Source organism: Trichomycterus rosablanca, chromosome 26 (assembly GCF_030014385.1).
Source record: "Trichomycterus rosablanca isolate fTriRos1 chromosome 26, fTriRos1.hap1, whole genome shotgun sequence".
Taxonomy (NCBI): domain Eukaryota; kingdom Metazoa; phylum Chordata; class Actinopteri; order Siluriformes; family Trichomycteridae; genus Trichomycterus; species Trichomycterus rosablanca.
Window position 1 is genome coordinate 13484584 of NC_086013.1, and position 23018 is coordinate 13507601.

At 38.0% G+C, this 23018-nt stretch overlaps 2 protein-coding genes across 2 annotated transcripts in view; both read right to left on the reverse strand.

Annotated features, from left to right (window-relative positions):
• ubash3ba (ubiquitin associated and SH3 domain containing Ba) overlaps positions 1-6304 on the reverse strand; it is a 34497-nt gene extending 28193 nt beyond the window's left edge. The window contains exon 1 of the mRNA XM_062988692.1: positions 6176-6304. Within this exon, the coding sequence (XP_062844762.1) occupies positions 6176-6303 (128 nt within the window). The 5' untranslated portion in view covers position 6304. The remainder of the gene's footprint in view (positions 1-6175) is intronic.
• A 2891-nt stretch (positions 6305-9195) lies between these two features.
• Positions 9196-22663, reverse strand: f11r.1 (F11 receptor, tandem duplicate 1). The gene is made up of 10 exons (XM_062988615.1): positions 22468-22663; positions 17669-17728; positions 17325-17444; positions 17002-17142; positions 13047-13249; positions 12742-12844; positions 11926-12033; positions 11815-11827; positions 11639-11699; positions 9196-10068 (listed from the first exon to the last, which is right to left on the reverse strand). The coding sequence occupies exons 1-10, from the start codon at positions 22505-22507 to the stop codon at positions 10033-10035; spliced, it is 885 nt and encodes a 294-aa protein (XP_062844685.1). The 5' UTR covers positions 22508-22663; the 3' UTR covers positions 9196-10032.
• Positions 22664-23018: the final 355 nt, after the last annotated feature.

Sequence of the window (23018 nt, forward strand, 5' to 3'; positions counted from 1 at the left end):
TAGTTACGACAGGCTGTTTATACCCTGGTCCTGTGTTCAGATTTCTCACAAAATTAAAGGTGAAAACTGTAACCTTCAATCTACAAATGCTCATCACTGATACCCTCAGCATATTTGACCTAAAATAAGTACACTGACAATCAAAATTTAACTCTATAAAAAACTACAGTAGGAAATAGATTGCAGTTATGAAATCCTAACCTACTGTGAGCTCACAAAAGGATAAAACTCATTGATTATAAAGACTGTATCTATATTTGACCTAATGCATAATAAATAACATCAGCATAAGTTAGCCTACAGACTGCAGATTGGGAAGTTGGTGTTACAATTGTGCACTTTGCATCCAAGAAAGTGTAACTTGTGGAAAACATAATTCACCATTGCAATAAATTAGAGCAGAATACTTGTGCACAAACAGGACTGGATGTGTGAAATGTTTAATGTTAAAAAGAGGAACTGCATCTATATAGAACAATGCATGTATGTGAACTGAACTGCATCTATACTAAACAATCACGTACAGTAACTTTTTAAAACCCGGACTGATAAGAGTCTTTATTAGTAGTAAGGCCAGTGTACACATTCCCTGGTCCTGGAAAAAAGCCCATGCTGAGCAGCATAAAGGTCATACATGAGCCCTATAATTGAACCAGGTACTGGTTTTAGGTGGACAGAAAATCTGCTGGGTTAAAACACACAATATCAAAACATTTTAGTTTGGTGGTGCAGAAAGTTCTTTTGGATCATCTAAATAAGTAGCAATGGGTGCAGCCAGCCAAACTAGACCTACTTATATGGACACATCAAATGCTGTAGCCAAATAAAAACAAACTTAAATGACATGATGAAACTCGAGTGTGTTTGCTGAAAGTTTGTTGAACGCAGCAGTTTGTTTCCCAAACATTCAGTCACTAAAAACCAGTTGCAAAAAATAACTAAAAACCCGAAACTGCCGTGACATGCTGAACAAGATCATGGGCGAGATTTAGGTATGAGTAAGGCCAGTGTACTCACACCCTGGTCCTGGAAAAAAAGAGTCATGCATGGGCCCTAAAATGCATTGGACCTGCAATAACTATTGCAACTGGTTTTTGAGACTGAATAATTGTTTATTAACAATTACAAAGATTACTACTTGGTTTTGCAGAAAGGTATTTTATGACATCTAAACAAGTAGCAGTGGGTGCAGTCGGTCAGACTAGCCCTGTTTATATGGACACATCAAGATCACACGCTTTAGCCAATTAAATGACATGATGAAACTCGAGTGTGTTTGCTGAAAGTTTGTTGAACACAGGAGTTTGTCTCCCAAACATTCAGTCACTAAAACCAGTTGCAAAAAATAACTGAAATCCCGAACTGCCATGACATAGGGAATACGATCATGGGCGAGGTTTAGGTATTAGTAAGGCCAGTGTACTCACGCCCTGGTCCTGGGAAAAAGCCCATGCTAATTGGACCAGATACTGGTTTTAAGTGGACAGAAAATCTGCTGGGTCATAATTATACAAAAATTATGAGTTTGGTTTTGCACAAAGTTCTTTTAGGTCATCTAAACAAGTAGCAGTGTGTGCAGCCGGCCAAACTAGCCCTATTTATATGGACACATCAAGATCACACAATGTGGCCAATTCCAAATAAAAACAAACTTGAATGACATGATGAAACTCGAGTGTGTTTGCTGTAAGTTTGTTGAACGCAGCAGTTTGTCTCCCAAACATTCAGTCACTAAATACAGTTGCAAAAAATAACTGAAATCCCTAAACTACCATGACATGCTGAATAAGATCATGGGCGAGATTTAGGTATTAGTAAGGCCAGTGTACTCACGCCCTGGTCCACCAGATACTGGTTTTAAGTGGACAGAAAATCTGCTGGGTCATAATTATACAAAAATTATGAGTTTGGTTTTGCACAAAGTTCTTTTAGGTCATCTAAACAAGTAGCAGTGTGTGCAGCCGGTGTTCTGTCGATTTGTCCTACCCTATCGAAACTTCCTACCGTAGCGCAGATTTATAGATCTATCTGTCGATTTGTCCTACCCTATCGAAATGTATTCCTGTAGTAAATATTTAAGTTTTATCGATCTGTTCTTATTAAAATTATGTCTATCATATTATAAATTATAGGTATCTTATTATAACTAGTGGTAGCACATCTCGATAGGTATGTATCTTATTATAAACAATAGGTAGGACATCTCGATAGCTCTATATCTTATTATAAACAATAGGTAGGACATCTCGATAGGTATGTATCTTATTATAAACAATAGGTAGGACATCTCGATAGCTCTATATCTTATTATAAACAATAGGTAGGACATCTCGATAGGTATGTATCTTATTATAAACAATAGGTAGGACATCTCGATAGGTCTATATCTTATTATAAACTATAGGTAGCACATCTCGATAGGTCTATATCTTATTATAAACAATAGGTAGGACATCTCGATAGGTATGTATCTTATTATAAACTATAGGTAGCACATCTCGATAGGTATGTATCTTATTATAAACAATAGGTAGGACATCTCGATAGGTATGTATCTTATTATAAACAATAGGTAGGACATCTCGATAGGTATGTATCTTATTATAAACAATAGGTAGGACATCTCGATAGCTCTATATCTTATTATAAACAATAGGTAGGACATCTCGATAGGTATGTATCTTATTATAAACTATAGGTAGCACATCTCGATAGGTATGTATCTTATTATAAACAATAGGTAGGACATCTCGATAGCTCTATATCTTATTATAAACAATAGGTAGGACATCTCGATAGGTATGTATCTTATTATAAACAATAGGTAGGACATCTCGATAGCTCTATATCTTATTATAAACAATAGGTAGGACATCTCGATAGGTATGTATCTTATTATAAACAATAGGTAGGACATCTCGATAGGTCTATATCTTATTATAAACTATAGGTAGCACATCTCGATAGGTCTATATCTTATTATAAACAATAGGTAGGACATCTCGATAGGTATGTATCTTATTATAAACTATAGGTAGCACATCTCGATAGGTATGTATCTTATTATAAACAATAGGTAGGACATCTCGATAGGTATGTATCTTATTATAAACAATAGGTAGGACATCTCGATAGGTATGTATCTTATTATAAACAATAGGTAGGACATCTCGATAGCTCTATATCTTATTATAAACAATAGGTAGGACATCTCGATAGGTATGTATCTTATTATAAACTATAGGTAGCACATCTCGATAGGTATGTATCTTATTATAAACAATAGGTAGGACATCTCGATAGGTATGTATCTTATTATAAACAATAGGTAGGACATCTCGATAGGTATGTATCTTATTATAAACAATAGGTAGGACATCTCGATAGCTCTATATCTTATTATAAACAATAGGTAGGACATCTCGATAGGTATGTATCTTATTATAAACTATAGGTAGCACATCTCGATAGGTATGTATATTATTATAAACAATAGACAGCGCATCTCGATAGATCTATGTCTTATTATAAATAGTGTTAGCACATCTCGATGGGCTTATATTTTATTACAAATGATAGGTAGCACACTTGATTTATTGACCTGTCTCTCAGACATTTATCTTAATTTTTAATTTATTTATTAGGATTTTAACATCATGGTTACATTCATGACAGGGCAGGTAGTTACTCATTACACAAGATTTATTAGTTCACACATTTAATATCAAACACAGTCAGAGACAGTTTTGTATCTTCAATTTACCTCACTTGCATGTCTTTGGACTGTGGGAGAAAACTAGAGCACCCGGAAAAAAAACCCCACATACACATGGGGAGAACATGCAAACTTCTCACAGAAAGAATCCACCTGTAAATGGAGCCCAGGACCTTCTTGCTGTGAATCAACAAAGCTACCCACTGAGCCACTATACAGCCCATACATCTCAAATAATTGTGTAATTTTTAAACTAGTTTATTAACAACAACACATCCTGAGTCTCTGGTGGATGTGTCTACATTTTTTACATATGTATTTTGGGTGTGATTTGTTATATTCTGCACATTAAAATGTACCCATCTACTGTCACACTGCACCTGAGTAAAACAGGTAACAATGCTGTACAAATCAGTAAATAATGTTCACAATAACTTTTTAATAATAAAGGTAAAATTAGATAAAATATATCTGTATATCTGTATAATATAGCTGCTCTAAATATCTATCATTTCAATCATGCTCTTGTCAGCTCTGTCTTGCAGCATGGAGCAACTTATGCAGTAATCCTCTGCATTGTCTTAAATCACCACTCAGCCCTGCTGTCATGAAGTTCACTTGGCTTTATAATTCCTATTAATTAATGGAGACAGTGGCAAAATCTGGTTTAGCAAAATTCTAACTAGTTTAAAATATTCAATAACAATATTACCTCCAGCTATTTATACATGCATATGAACTTGAGTTCATCCTGAAAAACTTATCATGTATAAGCACTCTGTAGTTCTAAAATTACTGACTGTAGTTCATCTGTTTCTCTACATACTTTTTAACCTGCTTTCACCCTGTTCTTCAGTGGTCAGACCCCCTACAGGACCACTACAGAGCAGGTATTATTTAGGTGGTGGATCATTCTCAGCACTGCAGTGACACTGACATGGTGTTAGTGTGTGTTGTGCTGGTATGAATGGATCAGACACAGCAGTGCTGAGTTTTTAAACACCTCACTGCTGGACTGAGATTGGTCCACCAACCAAAAATATCCAGCCTACAGCACCCTGTGGGCAGTGTCCTGTGACCACTGATGAAGGTCTAGAAGATGACCGACTCAAACAGCAGCAATAGATGAGCGATCGTCTCTGACTTTACATCTACAAGGTGGACCAACTAGGTAGGAGTGTCTAATAGAGTGGACAGTGAGTGGACACTGTATTTTAAAACTCCAGCAGCACTGCTGTTTCTGATCCACTCACACCACCACCATGTCAGTGTCACTGCAGTGCTGAGAATGATCCACCACCTAAATAATACCTGCTCTGTGGGGGTTCTGACCATTGACCAACAGCATGAAGGGAGCTAACAAAGCATGCAGAGAAACAGATGGACTACAGTCAGTAATTGTAGAACTACAAGCGAGTTCTTTTGGCTATGTAGTGTGTATATGTAGTGTTGGCTATGTAGTGAGTATTATATGTATATACAGTATGTATATATATATATATATATATATATATATATGTGTATGTGTGTATGATGTATGTATGATGTATGTACATTTTGATTTTGTAGTAAATAATATTCTAACCCGAAGAACATCTTAATCTCAAATAATTAGAACTAAACTGACAGGGGAGCAGCAAAAAATAGTTGTACATATACAAATAACTGAGTACATAAAAAACGTAATAAATGCTCAACATATTCATTCAGTAATTCACTTTAAACTCAACTTTAACTTCAAACAACCGTTACTGTACATATTGAACTGCTAATAAAGCACAAAACTGAAAAATAACCTAATACATTTTGTGTTGTCATAATGTTAAGGTCGCAGATGGTTATTTAAAAATGATTGGCTTTTCTAGATGTATGAAAAACGCATCTAAAATTACCAAAGGCATGTATAAACGTGGTTAAATACAACGTTAACACAGCATTATTAAGATACACAGTTATTTAACTGTAATCAATCAAGTACAGCTCATTTAAGCACTTTGAATATTTTTATATAGCTTTTTTTTTTTAAAGTCACATAATAACAGCATTACATACACTTAAACTTTAAACTTTTTAAAGAATTAAAACGAAACCATACGTTACTAACCGCTAGAACAAATAAATTAGGCAAAGGTAGCACAGAATTATAGGCGTTCCCCGCAACGAGTCAAAACCGATGTGCGCATGCTCAGTAGGACAAATCGATGGGTAGGATAAATCGACAGAACACCGGCCAAACTAGCCCTATTTATATGGACACATCAAGATCACACAATGTGGCCAATTCCAAATAAAAACAAACTTGAATGACATGATGAAACTCGAGTGTGTTTGCTGAAAGTTTGTTGAACGCAGCAGTTTGTCTCCCAAACATTCAGTCACTAAAAAAATAACCGAACTGCCATGACATGCTGAATAAGATCGTGGGTGAGGTTTAGGTATTAGTAAGGCCAGTGTACTCACGCCCTGGTCCTGGGAAAGCCCATGCTGAGCAGCACGTCCAGGCAGGATCCGTGCTTCAGGGTCCCCGTGCGACTCTGCCGCTGCCTGCGCGGAGTCACTTTGGCGTAAAGCTCGTCTTTCGCTGCCATGTCGGACATGACAGACACGGCGGATCTTCAGGGCTGGATGCGAATACAAACCGAACTATCAGATGAGCCGGAGAAGGAGAGAGGAGCGCGCATTAGTCCGCAGCGATCTGGATGGAGGATGAACTGCGGGCTCTGAGGATGCGCTGTTTACTGATGCAACTCGGACTATCCGATGATGGAGCGCTCAAGCCATCGCTGCAGAAAACTGATCACAGATCGGAAGTCAGTGTTGTTAAATGACATGGGCAGTCTCGGAAGCGGGGTGGACGCGTCCCGGCCCCCAGCAGCCGAAGTAGTGAGGAGAAAATGTAAGCACAGTCATATCAGAAATGAAATCTAGCCTCCGTGTTCGCCTCGCTTCCTCCTTCCATGACTTATTTATGAATGGTGTGTTGAATGACAGCGGAATCTGCCTATCACGGAGCAGCGTGAGACTAGCTACTTTCTGATAGGCCGGTTTACTTAAAGGGCGGGCCTAAACGAGACCGCCTGCTGATAGGCTCATTTCGCCTTCACTCACAAATCCTTTAAGTATGTTGAAAGTGAAGCGAACCATAATTTTGTTAATTTTTCATAATTATTGTTATACACACGTATCTTATCATATTCTTGAGATTTAATTATTTCTGCGATTAAAAGGCAATTCTCTGTCCAGACACTCTGGGTTTAAGTCAAAAATGAGCATACATCAAGTAAGATACTGATGTTGGTGATCTAGAAGCTTCTGTAATGTCATCTAACTTGACATGGCCTTCTAAATATTTATAATAATTACAATCCATTTATTCTCTATACACATATATTTATTTACACTCATTGGTTACATTCATGACAGAACAGGTAGTTACTCCTTACACAAGATTCCTCAGTTCACAAGTTTAATGTCAAACACAGTCATGGACAATTTTGTATCTCCAATTCACCTCACTTGCGTGTCTTTGGACTGTGGGAGGAAACCGGAGCTCCCGGAGGAAACCCACGCAGACACGGGGAGAACATGCAAACTCCACACAGAAAGGACCCGAACCATCCCACCTGGGATCAAACCCAGGACCTTCTAGCTGTGCTACCCACTGAGCCAACGTGCCGCCCAAGTATGTCAAAAGTGAATTAATATTTCATAATTATTACTTGTTAGGGACACGTATCCTATCATATTCTTAAGATTTAATTATTTCTGCGATTAAAATGCAATTCTCTATCCAGACACTTTGGGTTTAAGTCAAAAATGAGCATACATCAAGTAAGATAATTATGATGGTGTTCTAGAAGGTTCTGTAATGTCATCTAACTTGACATGACCTTCTAATTATGTATAGTAATTACAATCCATTTATTCTCTATACACATCTTTATTTATTTATTAGGATTTTAACATAATGTTTTACACACTTTGGTTACATTCATGACAGAACAGATAGTTACTCATTACACAAGATTCCTCAGTTCACCTCACTTGCATGTCTTTGGACTGTGGGAGGAAACCGCAGCTCTTGGAAAAAACCCACACAGACACGGGGAGAACATGCAAAGTCCACAGAGAAAGGACTCAGACCACCCCACCTGGGAATCAAACCCAAGACCTTCTAGCTGTGAGGCGACAGTGCTACCCACTGAGCCACTGTGCCGCCCAAGTATGTAAAAAGTGAGGCGAACGTTTCTTTCCTTAGAATAATTTTGTTAATATTTCACAATTATTACTTGTTAGGGACACGTATCCTACCATATTCTTAAGATTTAATTATTTCTCAATCAATTCTCTATCCAGACACTTTTTAGGTTTCAGTCAAATATAAACATACATCAAGATAATTAGTAGTAGTTGGTGTTCTAGAAGGTTCTGTAATGTCATTTAACTTGACATGGCATCCTAAATATTTATGGTAATTGCAATCAAATACTGCTTATTATCTGTACCCATATAAATAGGTCTATTGTTACTGCATGCATAAAAGAAACATGGAAGAGCAGTCTCCTACCAAGGATGGAAAGACAACCAAACTGTCACCCCATTGCTTTCAGGCTGCTACAGTGTTCTTTTAACCCCACCAGAGATTGTTCTATAAGGTTTATATCTGGAGACTGATCAGGCCACTCCATGATATTCCAGGGTGAATTCCTTAACCAAGCTTTGGTTGACTTGGAAGTGTGATTGGGATCAGTCACCTGCTGGAAAGTCCAGTTATCACCAAGGTTCAATTTCACCACATAAGGCCTAAAATTACTTCTGAAAATGCCTTAATATTACTGATGCCAGACACAGCAGCAGAGTAACTGACCCACCTTCATGCTTGACCATGACCAAGACTCGCCTTTCTTGTGCCAGACAAACTGCTGATTCATGGCCAAACAGTCCCAGTTTTGATTGGTCACTCCAAAGAACTGTCTCCCAGGACTCTGTAGATCTGTCCAAATTCCTTCTGGTTTATTCTAACTGACCCTTTCTTTTATTCTTGGTCAAGAGTGGTGTTCATCATTGAGTATGGCCATGAAGTCCTTGATTGGTAAGTGCTTTTATGGTTGCTATCATAGCCTTCATCATCTCATCCTGTTTGTTCTTTTTGAGTTTTCTCCTGCGGCCTGGCCGGCTTGCTGCTGCATGATAAGGTTGGAACTTCAGGACAATATTATTCATTGTATCTCTATGAATGTGCACAGCTGAAGCAAATTAAGGCTTGTTACTTAGTTTCCAATGGTTTAATCATGTTGTAACCCAAGTTCAGGTTATACAGGCTAGCAGCAGGATTGAACATCAACAATTTTTATTTCGAGATTAAATTATTTCCGATTGCAATTTAAGTAATATAAAATCAATAACATGATTGCACTGCCCTCTGCTGGCAACACAAGATATAGCAAAAATCCACAAGTACATTAAAAAAAAAACAGATAAACATTAATGTGCATTTATTAAAAAAAAAATCATGAGCATATCATATCAAACAAGACAATTCATTATTACAAGATGTGTTACTGTAAATCAGATTCAGACTAGTTTATATTTTAGTTTTCACAGTGACTTTAGAAAGTCAGGTTTATATAGAATGTTGTATTACAACCAGTCCTGTCACTTACAGCACAAGCATGATTAAATAGCTTAAGAGCACAGATGGTAATGACTTAAAAATGGCAAAGCACATATTTACAGCTTTTAAACTAAAACAAAGTTAAACTTAAATCCAAAATCTTTAATTACGTAAACAGTAGAGGACGTTCCTTCACTTAAATAGGATAAAGCTATTGAGTACCTTCTGTAAGTTTTTTTCCCATTTTCTTAATAAATATACTAGTTAAGTAAAAATCAAAAGGAAATACAACTCATTTGAATAAAACTCACACATTTGAATAACCAGTGAATACAAGTATTTCTGTAGAAGGCCAAACGTTTAGATTTTGTATAATTCAGCAGAAAATATCCACTGAAGCAGGTCCAGTCATTCCAGTACCTGTTTTTCCATATTAAATAAAAAGATTTATACTTGTTCATTAGGAAATATGATATGATCATCAGCAATCCATGATGCCTTTTCATAATGAGCAACTGCTGATTCTACAAAACATACTGCTACACGGGTCAGTACAAACGATCAGTGGTGATAGAATGGCCAGTAGTGGTAAAAAAAACAACAACAACACACACGCACGCACACACACACAATTATCATCCCAGAGCTAACAGACATTACACTGTACAAGACCCTCTTCACCTGCATCAGTACAAAATCAGGGCTACACCACAAACGACTGCTTCTGTCTGAACTCCCCCTGAAAACACAAATACAGATATGATTATTTATTTATATATTCAATACGTAGAAAAATAAAGATATGCACACATACACTTTTACAGTGGTGTATAGAGGTCTCAGTAAACAGACAAAGAATGTATTGATAACAGTATTTTGAGAACATAATTTGGAGTTATAATTTGGAGAATAAAAACATCTAGTTCTATTGACAAATATCCACATACACTAATACTCAGTACTTGAAGGAACAACCTTTTAACCTTTAACTACGAATAAGCAATTTTCAGCAAGTGCAAACAGGCTTCTGACATACTCAAAGAATCTTTGCCCATTTGAATTTCTTTTCTTTTCATTTCTTTAACACTGCTGCTGAGCTGACAAGATCAGTCTGTGCACGAGCATGCTGCAGGCAGAACAATCCAAACAGCATTATTATTAAGTACTGTCAAGTCAATTCTGAATCCTGCCAGGACATCCCGTTTTCTGTTTGGATCAAGCACTTGAGTTCAACTACATTTACTGGCATTTTAAATCTTATTTAAATGAATTAACTTTTGTTTCAAAAAGTACCAGTGCAGCTGTGATGTTCTCATTTTGTTCTCATTCTGATCTTGAAGCATGCATCTGACTTATTTAATTTAACAATCAGTATACTGTGTTTCTGGACAAAAGCACATACAGTATTTCCAAACCCATATGAGACATCAAGAAACAGCTAAGCATTTGTTTTATCTACTGTTTACTGTCAGAATAATAACAGATAATAAGTTACTTCAGTGTCAAATCAAAAACAACAAAAAGTACAAGGTCATGTGATTATTGTTGCTAGCATATGAAAGTTTTGTGAATTCAGAAAGTATTCTTGACTTGCACACTGTTGTGGAGTTAATTTCATTAATGCTTAATTTCATTTCATGTATATTTCCATCCCCCTCCACCCTCAATCTACACTTAGTCACCCATAAATGGCATGGCAAAAATGTTCAAGAGGTTTTTAATACTACAGTCTCTTATTTACAAAAGTAAAAGACTCTGTATGTCTTTTTGCATGTGTCTCTATTTGGGTTTATCCTATTTTTTATTGCACATCCTCTTGAGCTACATCATACAGGAGGGTGAGAATGTGTGAGCTGCCTTTCCAAACTATGGCCAATCAACAAATGAACTCCAACTAGGTTTTAGAAACACCTTAGGGATGCAATTTAATGATGCAAACAGAATGCACCTGACCACGATTTGAAAGGTCTGTGAATAAGAGATATTAGTTTTTGATTGTTAAGTCAATTATGAAAACCTCTACAAGCATATTTTCGCTTCTTTATTATGGGTGATTAAAGGTAAATTGATGGGTAAAAATTGCAATCCACAATACAGTGTTCAAAATGTCACAGGGTCTGAATACTTAGTGTACTACAGCTATCCTGAATAAATAATATAATAAAATAAAAACATCACAATTACTTATTCAAGATGTACAGAGATGTTCTCTGTAAAATGTATTAAAATCATAAAACCATAGAGCAGGACAGACTCAGTAAACACAGTAAGGTGACGTTAGTCCCTTCATTAGCTCAAACGGTACTTACATCATCCTCATCCCCATAATCCTGTCCTGCTGGTTTGGTGTACACTGTTGTTTTCGGCTTGCTGTAACAACACATGAAAATCGATATTCAGCAAACAAATGCATAGTAGCAATGACAAGTCATCAGCATGTTTAAGTGTTAATTAAAATGTGCTCTGTCTGAGTAACATCTCTTACCTTTGAGACATTTCTGTGAGGTAAAAAGAGAAAAAGAAATTAGCATTAGATTAGTTTTAAAAACTACAATTTAAAAGCTTATTTAGGACATATACACTGAGCAGAACTTACTGGGCAAATATCCCTTCTTTTTGGCATACCACAGGCCAAAGCATAGCAATGCAATGGCCAGCAGGGCTACGATAACTCCAGCCACAATGCCTCCAGTGTTCAGATCACCTACGAAACATGAGAAATTATTAAAATGATTGAAATCAAGAGCAACACTGATGCTGCAGGATTAATTGCCTAATCTATTTGTTAGTTTGTTGACATAATATTTGTAACTGTTTAATATTAGTCAACAGTCTAAATAGGTAGCGGATGCTAAAGCAGCTACTGCTAGAACAGCAGGAACCATGTTTCTGCCACTAGCAGAAGTAATATTGAATTCATACGATACCTAAGGAAATTAAACATGCAGACGTGTAAAGTCTTATAGATATATACCAAAAATATTTAAATTATGCCTTTAGCCAAAAAAAGAACAATATCTTTGATGCAAAGAATATAAATGTGATCCAGACACAAAAAATTAGTAAAGCAGCAGTCATTTGGATGAGAAACAGGGCTAGCCCACTGCAGCTGGGATCTCAAGCTCTTGAGTTTAAATTCCAGGCGGTGCTACTGACCTGCTCAAGTGCCCACACAGGCACAACTATATTTGTAATATTTAAAAAAGCTAATTAAATATTACATATTATTCAAACTGCATTCTGGAATTTTATAATCCACAAAATGATGCTAAATGTCGAGACTGGTCTGTGAACTGGATTTCCAGTTTCAAAAGTGGCACAAAATATGAAAAAGACAAATGTGAGTTGTGTATGAAACATTTAGAATTTTCATCCTTGCAGTGCACATGCATTGTAAACGAAGTGTACTTACGGACATCCATCGTTACAGCTTCTCCACGTTTTGGATCACCCTGCCCATTACTGGCTTCACAGTAATAACTTCCACCGTCTGCCTTAGTCACACTGGGAAATTCCTGTCACACAGAAAAACACGAGGCAAACAGTGAGCAGAACTGATTGATAATGGTGGTTCCACCCAACTGTAACACTACGTCTAGTTAAATAAAGTTTGTGACTTAAAATCCACAGTTTTAGCATCTCAATTCCTTTAGTATAATCTGCACATGTACTTGGACACTATTTTATTTAAAAGTGGACTTTAAAAGACACACTGACCAGGTTTCCGTTCTGCATGTTCATTTTATATGTCATGTTCTTGAATGCAGGGAACTTTGTGGGGTCCTCAGGAAGGGGAGTGCCATTTTTGTACCACTTATAGGTGGGTGGAGGAGAACCATCCTTGTCGAAGCAGGTCATTAAAGCATTCCGGCCTGTCGTAACCGAGTTGGGGATTCGGCTCACAGGCACTGAAGGAGGAACTAAAAAATACAACAAAAAAAAAAAACATGGATAGTTATGAGCTGGTAATTTTTTTTTCTTCTTGCATATTTTATGCACATTTTATAAAGCATTATTTTTGTACATGCTACATGTTTACGTTTAATCCATCTTCACTACATCAAATTTAGGTAATAAAAGTAATATAACTTATTGTAGAAGGCATGCTATTGTTCATTCACTTGGAAATGTACCAAAACTTGGAATACCACCATTAATTAATCCAATTACTTACTTAATCAAATTTAGCATTGTAATAACATCTTAATAACAGCTTAAAGTCAGTAGAAAAGCCTGCTGTCAGTGGGTTGGATTGGTGCTGCTGGTAATAAAGTATCTTATGTAGAAATGTTCATCTTGCCAACAATATTCCTAATGAAATGCTCACTGACGGTCTTTAAATGTAATCTTTAATTAAAAAAAGAACACACACATTGTAGTAACAATTTTGCTATAAAATGAAAACACTACTAAAGGTGCTGCATTAATGGGGGTCCTGACGGTGGGAAGGACGGTGAAAAGTTTGAATGTTTGTGCTAACCTGTGAAGCTTAAAGGTTAAAATAGTGTAGAACAAATAATCGTCTATAAATAAATAAATATAAATATATATAAATATACAGGGGTTGGACAATGAAACTGAAACACCTGTCATTTTAGTGTGGGAGGTTTCATGGCTAAATTGGACCAGTCTGGTGGCCAATCTTCATTAATTGCACATTGCACCAGTAAGAGCAGAGTGTGAAGGTTCAATTAGCAGGGTAAGAGCACAGTTTTGCTCAAAATATTGCAATGCACACAACATTATGGGTGACATACCAGAGTTCAAAAGAGGACAAATTGTTGGTGCACGTCTTGCTGGCGCATCTGTGACCAAGACAGCAAGTCTTTGTGATGTACAGTGTATCACAAAAGTGAGTACACCCCTCACATTTCTGCAAATATTTCATTATATCTTTTCATGGGACAACACTATAGACATGAAACTTGGATATAACTTAGAGTAGTCAGTGTACAACTTGTATAGCAGTGTAGATTTACTGTCTTCTGAAAATAACTCAACACACAGCCATTAATGTCTAAATAGCTGGCAACATAAGTGAGTACACCCCACAGTGAACATGTCCAAATTGTGCCCAAATGTGTCGTTGTCCCTCCCTGGTGTCATGTGTCAAGGTCCCAGGTGTAAATGAGGAGCAGGGCTGTTAAATTTGGTGTTTTGGGTACAATTCTCTCATACTGGCCACTGGATATTCAACATGGCACCTCATGGCAAAGAACTCTCTGAGGATGTGAGAAATAGAATTGTTGCTCTCCACAAAGATGGCCTGGGCTATAAGAAGATTTCTAACACCCTGAAACTGAGCTACAGCATGGTGGCCAAGGTCATACAGTGGTTTTCCAGGACAGGTTCCACTCGGAACAGGCTTCGCCAGGGTCGACCAAAAAAGTCGAGTCCACGTGTTCGGCGTCATATCCAGAGGTTGGCTTTAAAAAATAGACACATGAGTGCTGCCAGCATTGCTGCAGAGGTTGAAGACGTTGGAGGTCAGCCTGTCAGTGCTCAGACCATACGCCGCACACTGCATCAACTCGGTCTGCATGGTCGTCATCCCAGAAGGAAGCTGACGCACAAGAAAGCCCGCAAACAGTTTGCTGAAGACAAGCAGTCCAAGAACATGGATTACTGGAATGCCCTGTGGTCTGACGAGACCAAGATAAACTTGTTTGGCTCAGATGGTGTCCAGCATGTGTGGCGGCGCCCTGGTGAGAAGTACCAAGACAACTGTATCTTGCCTACAGTCAAGCATGGTGGTGGTAGCATCATGGTCTTGGGCTGCATGAGTGTTGCTGGCACTGGGGAGCTGCGGTTCATTGAGGGAAACATGAATTCCAACATGTACTGTGACATTCTGAAACAGAGCATGATCCCCTCCCTTCGAAAACTGGGCCTCATGGCAGTTTTCCAACAGGATAACGACCCCAAACACAACCTCCAAGATGACAACTGACTTGCTGAGGAAGCTGAAGGTAAAGGTGATGGACTAAACCCAATTGAGCACCTGTGGCGCATCCTCAAGTGGAAGGTGGAGGAGTTCAAGGTGTCTAACATCCACCAGCTCCGTGATGTCATCATGGAGGAGTGAAGGAGGATTCCAGTAGCAACCTGTGCAGCTCTGGTGAATTCCATGCCCAGGAGGGTTAAGGCAGTGCTGGATAATAATGGTGGTCACACAAAATATTGACACTTTGGGCACAATTTGGACATGTTCACTGTGGGGTGTACTCACTTATGTTGCAGCTATTTAGACATTAATGGCTGTGTGTTGAGTTATTTTCAGAAGACAGTAAATCTACACTGCTATACAAGCTGTACACTGACTACTCTAAGTTATATCCAAGTTTCATGTCTATAGTGTTGTCCCATGAAAAGATATAATGAAATATTTGCAGAAATGTGAGGGGTGTACTCACTTTTGTGATACACTGTATCAAGAGCCACGGTATCCAGGGTAATGTCAGCATACCACCAAGAAGGACAAACCACATCCAACAGGATTAACTGTGGACGCAAGAGGAAGCTGTCTGAAAGGGATGTTCGGGTGCTAACCCGGATTGTATCCAAAAAACATAAAACCACGGCTGCCCAAATCACGGCAGAATTAAATGTGCACCTCAACTCTCCTGTTTCCACCAGAACTGTCCGTCGGGAGCTCCACAGGGTCGATATACACGGCCGGGCTGCTATAGCCAAACCTTTGGTCACTCGTGCCAATGCCAAACGTCGGTTTCAATGGTGCAAGGAGCGCAAATCTTGGGCTGTGGACAATGTGAAACATGTATTGTTCTCTGATGAGTCCACCTTTACTGTTTTCCCCACATCCGGGAGAGTTACGGTGTGGAGAAGCCCCAAAGAAGCGTACCACCCAGACTGTTGCATGCCCAGAGTGAAGCATGGGGGTGGATCAGTGATGGTTTGGGCTGCCATATCATGGCATTCCCTTGGCCCAATACTTGTGCTAGATGGGCGTGTCACTGCCAAGGACTACCGAACCATTCTGGAGGACCATGTGCATCCAATGGTTCAAACATTGTATCCTGAAGGCGGTGCCGTGTATCAGGATGACAATGCACCAATACACACAGCAAGACTGGTGAAAGATTGGTTTGATGAACATGAAAGTGAAGTTGAACATCTCCCATGGCCTGCACAGTCACCAGATCTAAATATTATTGAGCCACTTTGGGGTGTTTTGGAGAAGCGAGTCAGGAAACGTTTTCCTCCACCAGCATCACGTAGTGACCTGGCCACTATCCTGCAAGAAGAATGGCTTAAAATCCCTCTGACCACTGTGCAGGACTTGTATATGTCATTTCCAAGACGAATTGACGCTGTATTGGCCGCAAAAGGAGGCCCTACACCATACTAATAAATTATTGTGGTCTAAAACCAGGTGTTTCAGTTTTATTGTCCAACCCCTGTATATCCTCTCTGTTTCGCAGTTTGCTAATCTGGCTGATTAGAATGGCACCATGTCTCAGACTTCACTTTAAAACCACTGAAAAAGACAGTCATACAGGAAACATTCAACTACTCATCCAAATTACACACTGACCAGCTGAATCTAAAGTCCAGTAGTAGTAGGTCAGTTTGTACTGTACATCCACTCAAAATCAGTTTTTTTTTCTCCAATCAATTACATTTTAATACACAGACAGACACAGAAACTTACCAAGAACAGTTAGCTTAATGACTGTTTCAGCATAACCCGAGTTGCCAGACACTTCGCAGGAATAATCCCCAGTATCTTGTCTGGTTGCCTTTTCGATTCTCAGGCCACCAGGGTACTGAGTCATCCGTCCTTGGAACGGCTCTAATGGAGAAAGTTAAGATCAGCTCTGATAAAGATGTACTTCAGAAAGTAAATACATAATCCAATAAGTTAGGATAGTAAGTGCATGTTAATGGAAACAGATGTACAGTAAATACATTTAATAAATACCCATTTTTAATTTTTATCTTTAGAGAGATAAAAAAAAAGTGGTTGTAACTTACTGGTGATCTGCCCATCAAAATAGATAAAAGACTGTGAAGTTCCTTTTGGGCCCATAAATTTCCATTCCACTCGAGGAGCCGACCCAAAGTCAGCCGAGTATTCACATTTCAAATCGGCTCCTGAGATACACAAAGGACAGAAGTATCTTAATAAAGTTTTCTTTTCTTTTGAAATCAGCAGTAATTGACGTTTTTTTGTTCTGTAATATAGAACAATGTTCACATAAATGTTTACTGTTTATGTGCACTGTAATAATCCTGAACCTATAATCAAAACATTCTATGAAAGCAGATTAAAAGAAAAGTAACACAAAACAAACAAACAAAAAAACAAATGCACTCACCATTGTTCTCTTTGACCATCACAGTTGGTGTAGAAGAGCTGGCAGTAAAGGCATGCAGGCCTGAAAAAGAAACATCAGATGACACAGTGACATGGCGGTAAATTGCACTAACACACTATCGCTGGGATCCAGGGTTTGAATCCCTAGTTGTGCGGTCGGCCGGTCGGGCTTCTATGTACAGACACAATTGGCTACCTCCAGGTGTGTGCGGGGGGTGGGGTGCCAGAGGCCTCGCAACTGTCCTATCTCGGGGATTGGGGGGGTCTGTTATTTCATTTTAGCCTTTAATGGGCCCCTTTTCATGGCATACACTTAGGTACAGTGGTTAAATTGTTGCACTGACTATATTAGTTGCTTCAAATTAAGGTCTTTTAAGAAGTCCAAGATTGTCTTAGGTACAGTTTTCTCAAAAACGTCTTTCTGTTTCTCTTCTTTGGATTACATTTATCTTATGGGGCTCATTTAAGGTCGGAGAGACGTGCTGTTTGTTTGTTTATTAGGATTTTAACGTCATGTTTTACACATTGGTTACATTCATAACAGGAACGGTAGTTACTCATTAAACAAGATTCATCAGTTCACAAGTTTACATCGAACACACGTCATGGACAATTTAGTATCTCCAATTCACCTCACTTGCATGTCTTCGGACTGTGGGAGGAAACCAGAGCACCCGTTGGAAACCCACACGGACATGGGGAGAACATGCAAACCACACAGAAAGGACCCGGGCCTCCCGACCTGTGGATCGATCCCAGAACCTTTTTGCTGTGAGGCGACAGTGCTACCCACTTAGCCGCCTGAAAGACATTGTGCAATCACAAAAGTCTAATGTAGACCCATGGTCAAATCTGAAGCATTTGTTATAGTCTGATAGCTTTATTTTTCATTTAAATTGGCATTTGCATCCCCCCCATCCCCCACAACTAAACTTCTCCATCTAGTGTGTAACACATAAATCATGCAGCACCTGAGCAGGTTCCTAAGAGAAACCAGACCTGTCTGAACTACATCCTTCCCACCCACATAGTTTTTTTTTTTTAAGTGGGTCACATTTAATCTCCTCCCATATCTTCAGTGGCAGTGATAGGAACAAATACCTGATATTTTATGATCAAGTCCTACACTGAGAGAGTAAAGTGCCAGCTAAGATAAAACACCAGCAATGCATATTGTGCATTTTGTTTCGTTTTTAGTGTGACGCTGTTACCAAATCAATGTGTGAGCAGTGCAGTTTTATGGTATCCATGCCGATGTCATCATTATTTGATCTGTCAGGGGCTTTTCCAAAGGCAACAGGTTCAACAAACCTGCATCATGTGTGTTTGCTTAACACATAACCCAGTTCCACCACTGAGCATCACATGGGAAATGAAACACAGTATGTAACTCAATCACTGACAGAACAAAAGGAATTAACATTATATTTCTGTTTAGCACTGTTGATGTGCATGATGAAGGAACTAAATTCGTATCACTGCATTTAATAAAACTGTTTTATTACTGTCAACTGTACAAAAACACAAATCAAGAGAGCAGAGATGTGGGCTAACAAAATAACTTTTTAGTTCTAGCATTAAATTTGGTATAATGGTGCTTACGTTATAGCTTTATTCCATCCAACACACATAAAAACTGACTGAAATGAAACCGTCCAACTGAAATTGAACTACCATTTGTATCAATGTTTTATAGTTTTAAAAAATATATTTATTTAGAAGGTTTTACCTATTACATTTTATAATACAACGTGTTCCTGTGATCAACATCCTGACAGATTATGATTTAGTTTTATGTGAAGAAATTATTAACCTCATTGCCAATTTGTTTACTTTAATCCAATACATTTTAGGCTGCAAATTGGGCGATTACAAAAGACTATTTGGAAGGGTATTTTGGAAAGACATATGATGCCACATTACTGTTAGGGCAATAGTTCAATAGTTCCACTCAACTGAAACTGCAACACACTTGCCTGGATAAGGATAAGTTTGTTTTGCCTCAACACACTGTGGAGGATGCCAAGAGAAGCAAAATAAAATAAATTAAAAAAAAAAAAATCACTAAAAACTTGTTGAAGAACTACTTAAAGAATGTGCATCCTGGAGTCACCAATAATCCAAAAACCACCATCGATGCCACCCCTGTCTAACAGTTTATTTGAAAGACTTGCGAGGAAAAAGCCTTTACTGTCACCCAACCACAAATGTAGGCACCTGGGGTTTGCTAAATGCTACATAAACTCCCTGCTATGTATTCTCCAACCTCCTAGGATGTTACAGAAGAACAAGTGCTGTTTCTTTTGCAAAGGGAAATTGTACAATGTATTAAATGCAGGGTTCCAATCATTATTTCTTATTTTTTTTGGTGCAAGATAAAGCTAATTGTGGAGGAGACTGTGTTCATCATTAAAACATGATGACACAGGACTAATGCCTGGGTTTACTTACTATAACTATTTATTATCTGTTTTTGTAGTATCAGTTAAACCTTAAGACAAATGTTCGGTTAAGTAACGACAGCTATTTTAACCAAAACTGTGTATGTTGAGCTACCTTACAAACCTAAGGTGTTGATTACTAATATATATCTGATGGTGTTCAATCTTATCATCAATCTTATCTACAACTGAGGATTAAGAACCAACGATTATTCAAGCTGGTTCAGGTGTAGAATGTGCTTGGTTAGTATTAGAATCTGCAGCCACAGCCTTTTGTGGGGAGGACTGAATACCACTGGATAGACACTGGGTGGCTTTGTATAGACACAATAGTAATAATACATGCACTTCAGTAATCTGACTGTGGGAACCCTATGAGTTTACATGAGCCAGTCAGTAATCTTTTGAAGACCTGTGGTGAAGCTGTTTACTTTCAAGAAAGGTGATATTTATAGTAATTGTTACTTATTAAAGCTAGTAATGTACGTTTTTATAATTCCAATTTTCTACTGACCAAACAGAGCTCATATTAAAATTTTATTTAACTATGATGAAATAATAATGTACATTTAAATCACTGGTGGGCAGTCAAGTTACAAAGCCCACCTATGGGTTCGTGTCTCAGCTCTGCTCAGCTGTCCGGGCATCTACACAGAAACGACTGGTCATGTCTGAAAAGGAGGGGGGATTGCTAAAGAAAGCGCGGTTATTGATGGGCACCCTGTTCAGGGTATTCCTGCCTTGTGCCCAGTGTTTCCTGTAGGAACTGGACCTTCTGCGAGCCTGATTAGAATTAGGAGATTGATGAAAATGAAATGAACAATTCCTTGGTACTTAAGATTGTAGCTCTCAACCCACATGTGGCCTTGATTTAAAAAATGTTAATGACTCAAACGTTAGCTTATCATGTTTTGGAAAAACAAGTGATATTCACAGCTAGTGATGGCAGAGCCACTTAATATTTAACATTAACAGAAGTCTATCGTTCATTGGAATCATAACCATTTACAAATTGAAAGGGATTCATATTTTTGTTGACATGGATTTACTTGTAATGCAGCTGCCCAGTGCTGGAGTTTCCCCTTCAACTCACTAAATAGTATAAGGAATTAGGTTAACCATGGTATATGTAGGATTTAATGGTCATTTTCTTATTGATTTAGAGTTGTTTGAACAACAGAATTAATTCTATTTAAGTCACTTTCTTTATTAGAAACCAGTCTTCACTTATTTGGCTTTTGGTTGTTTTGTTACAGATTTATTTATCTAAAACTATTTTATGTAGTCTGTTTTTAAATTGTTACCATTAATTGCGTTTCTTTAAACAGAATTGTTTTGGCTGATTGGTACATATTGTTATGTTTACATTGAAATGACGTCATTACGTGTGTAAGGTGACAGGTGTTTAAAAGCACTGAAAATAATTTACAAAAGCAAAATACTTGTTGTCTCAGACTGTATAAATTAAAAATAAAAAGATGTTTCGATGAAGATCCGCTTGTATAAATAAAATATCTGCAAATAAAATCAGTTTAAAGGTTAGAAATACCAAGACCACTTCCTGCTTCTAGTTTCGGGTGGGGGAGGGGGGAATACGGGTTCAAAAATTACTTAATGGCTTGGTTTCAATTTTCCTTTTACTGGGCAGTAGTCCACTAGGTAGGGTAGAAACGTCAGTACGTTGTAACGAAGCGAGTGTGCCTGTGCGGGACGTATGAAGACGTTTGGAACACATTCGATGCACCTTAAGCGATCGACATGTGCGTTTAATATCTTGTTTAAAGTCTAATTAAAGTAAAACATGATTCAACTTTCTTTTGAATTACTTATAAAACACAAATTATAAATGTAAAATTGGTAAGACAAAGCAGGTCTACACAGAATACACAGAACAAACGAAGGGCCACCAAGAGACGTTGGATTACACAAAAACATCTTTAAAGGGAAAGTAAATAAAACACATTAATAAAAGTAAATCACTAAATATAAAGTATTATATGCGTTTAAGTAGTTTATTAAAACAGTTCGGAAATCATTATATTGAGATAAATCTAACAATAATGCCAATGCAAAGTGTGTACTTTAGTTTTTATAAAAAAAATAAAAAAAAAATACACGTCCACTAAAACTTTGATAAAATAAATTACTAGTATTAATTACTAGAGGCCTAAGTAATAATAAACCGCTTCTCTTTTAGTTTTTGTTTTCCTAGAAAAGAAGGAACGAAAACCTGAATGGATACTACCAAACCGCATACTAGGGTACTAAAGAGTACGTTAAATAAACACACCAATAACTATTTACACACACTACTGTGTAGTGCTCTAGTATGGAATTGAGACCCAGCCAGTTGACTTACCTGTTGCATGCAGGCAGAGGAGCACAAACACGACGAACATGGCGGTTATTCCGTTTTAAACACTGTTCTTTTAAAACACCCAGATGATAGTTAAGGTGGTTGAAGAGAACTTTTGTGTGTTTGATTTGTTGTTTGTGTCCTTTTTGTAGTCCTGAGAGAGAAACGCTTTCAGCAGCCGTCGAAAGTCGACGCCCTTCCGTGTGAAACTGCTTACCTGAGCGCTCAGCCTGAAGTTGCTATGCACTTAGCCACGCCCAGTTAGTGACGGAGTGAAAGAACGCGGTCGTGGATCACGTGATCAGAACGTTTTACACCCTGAAATTACATTGAAGGGTGCAGCATAGCAAACTGTTCCCAAGGTCCTGAGTTCATTTATAGTATTCCAGTCTCATCAACACTCCCTCGAACCATTCCTGCACACTTTTTGCAGTGTGCATTAAGAAATGTGTGTACTTGAGTACTTGATCTGCAACGTTTAGGTAGGTTGTACATGTCAAAGTAACAGCCACATGAATTCCAGGACCCAGGTTGTCACAAGAGAACAGAGCATC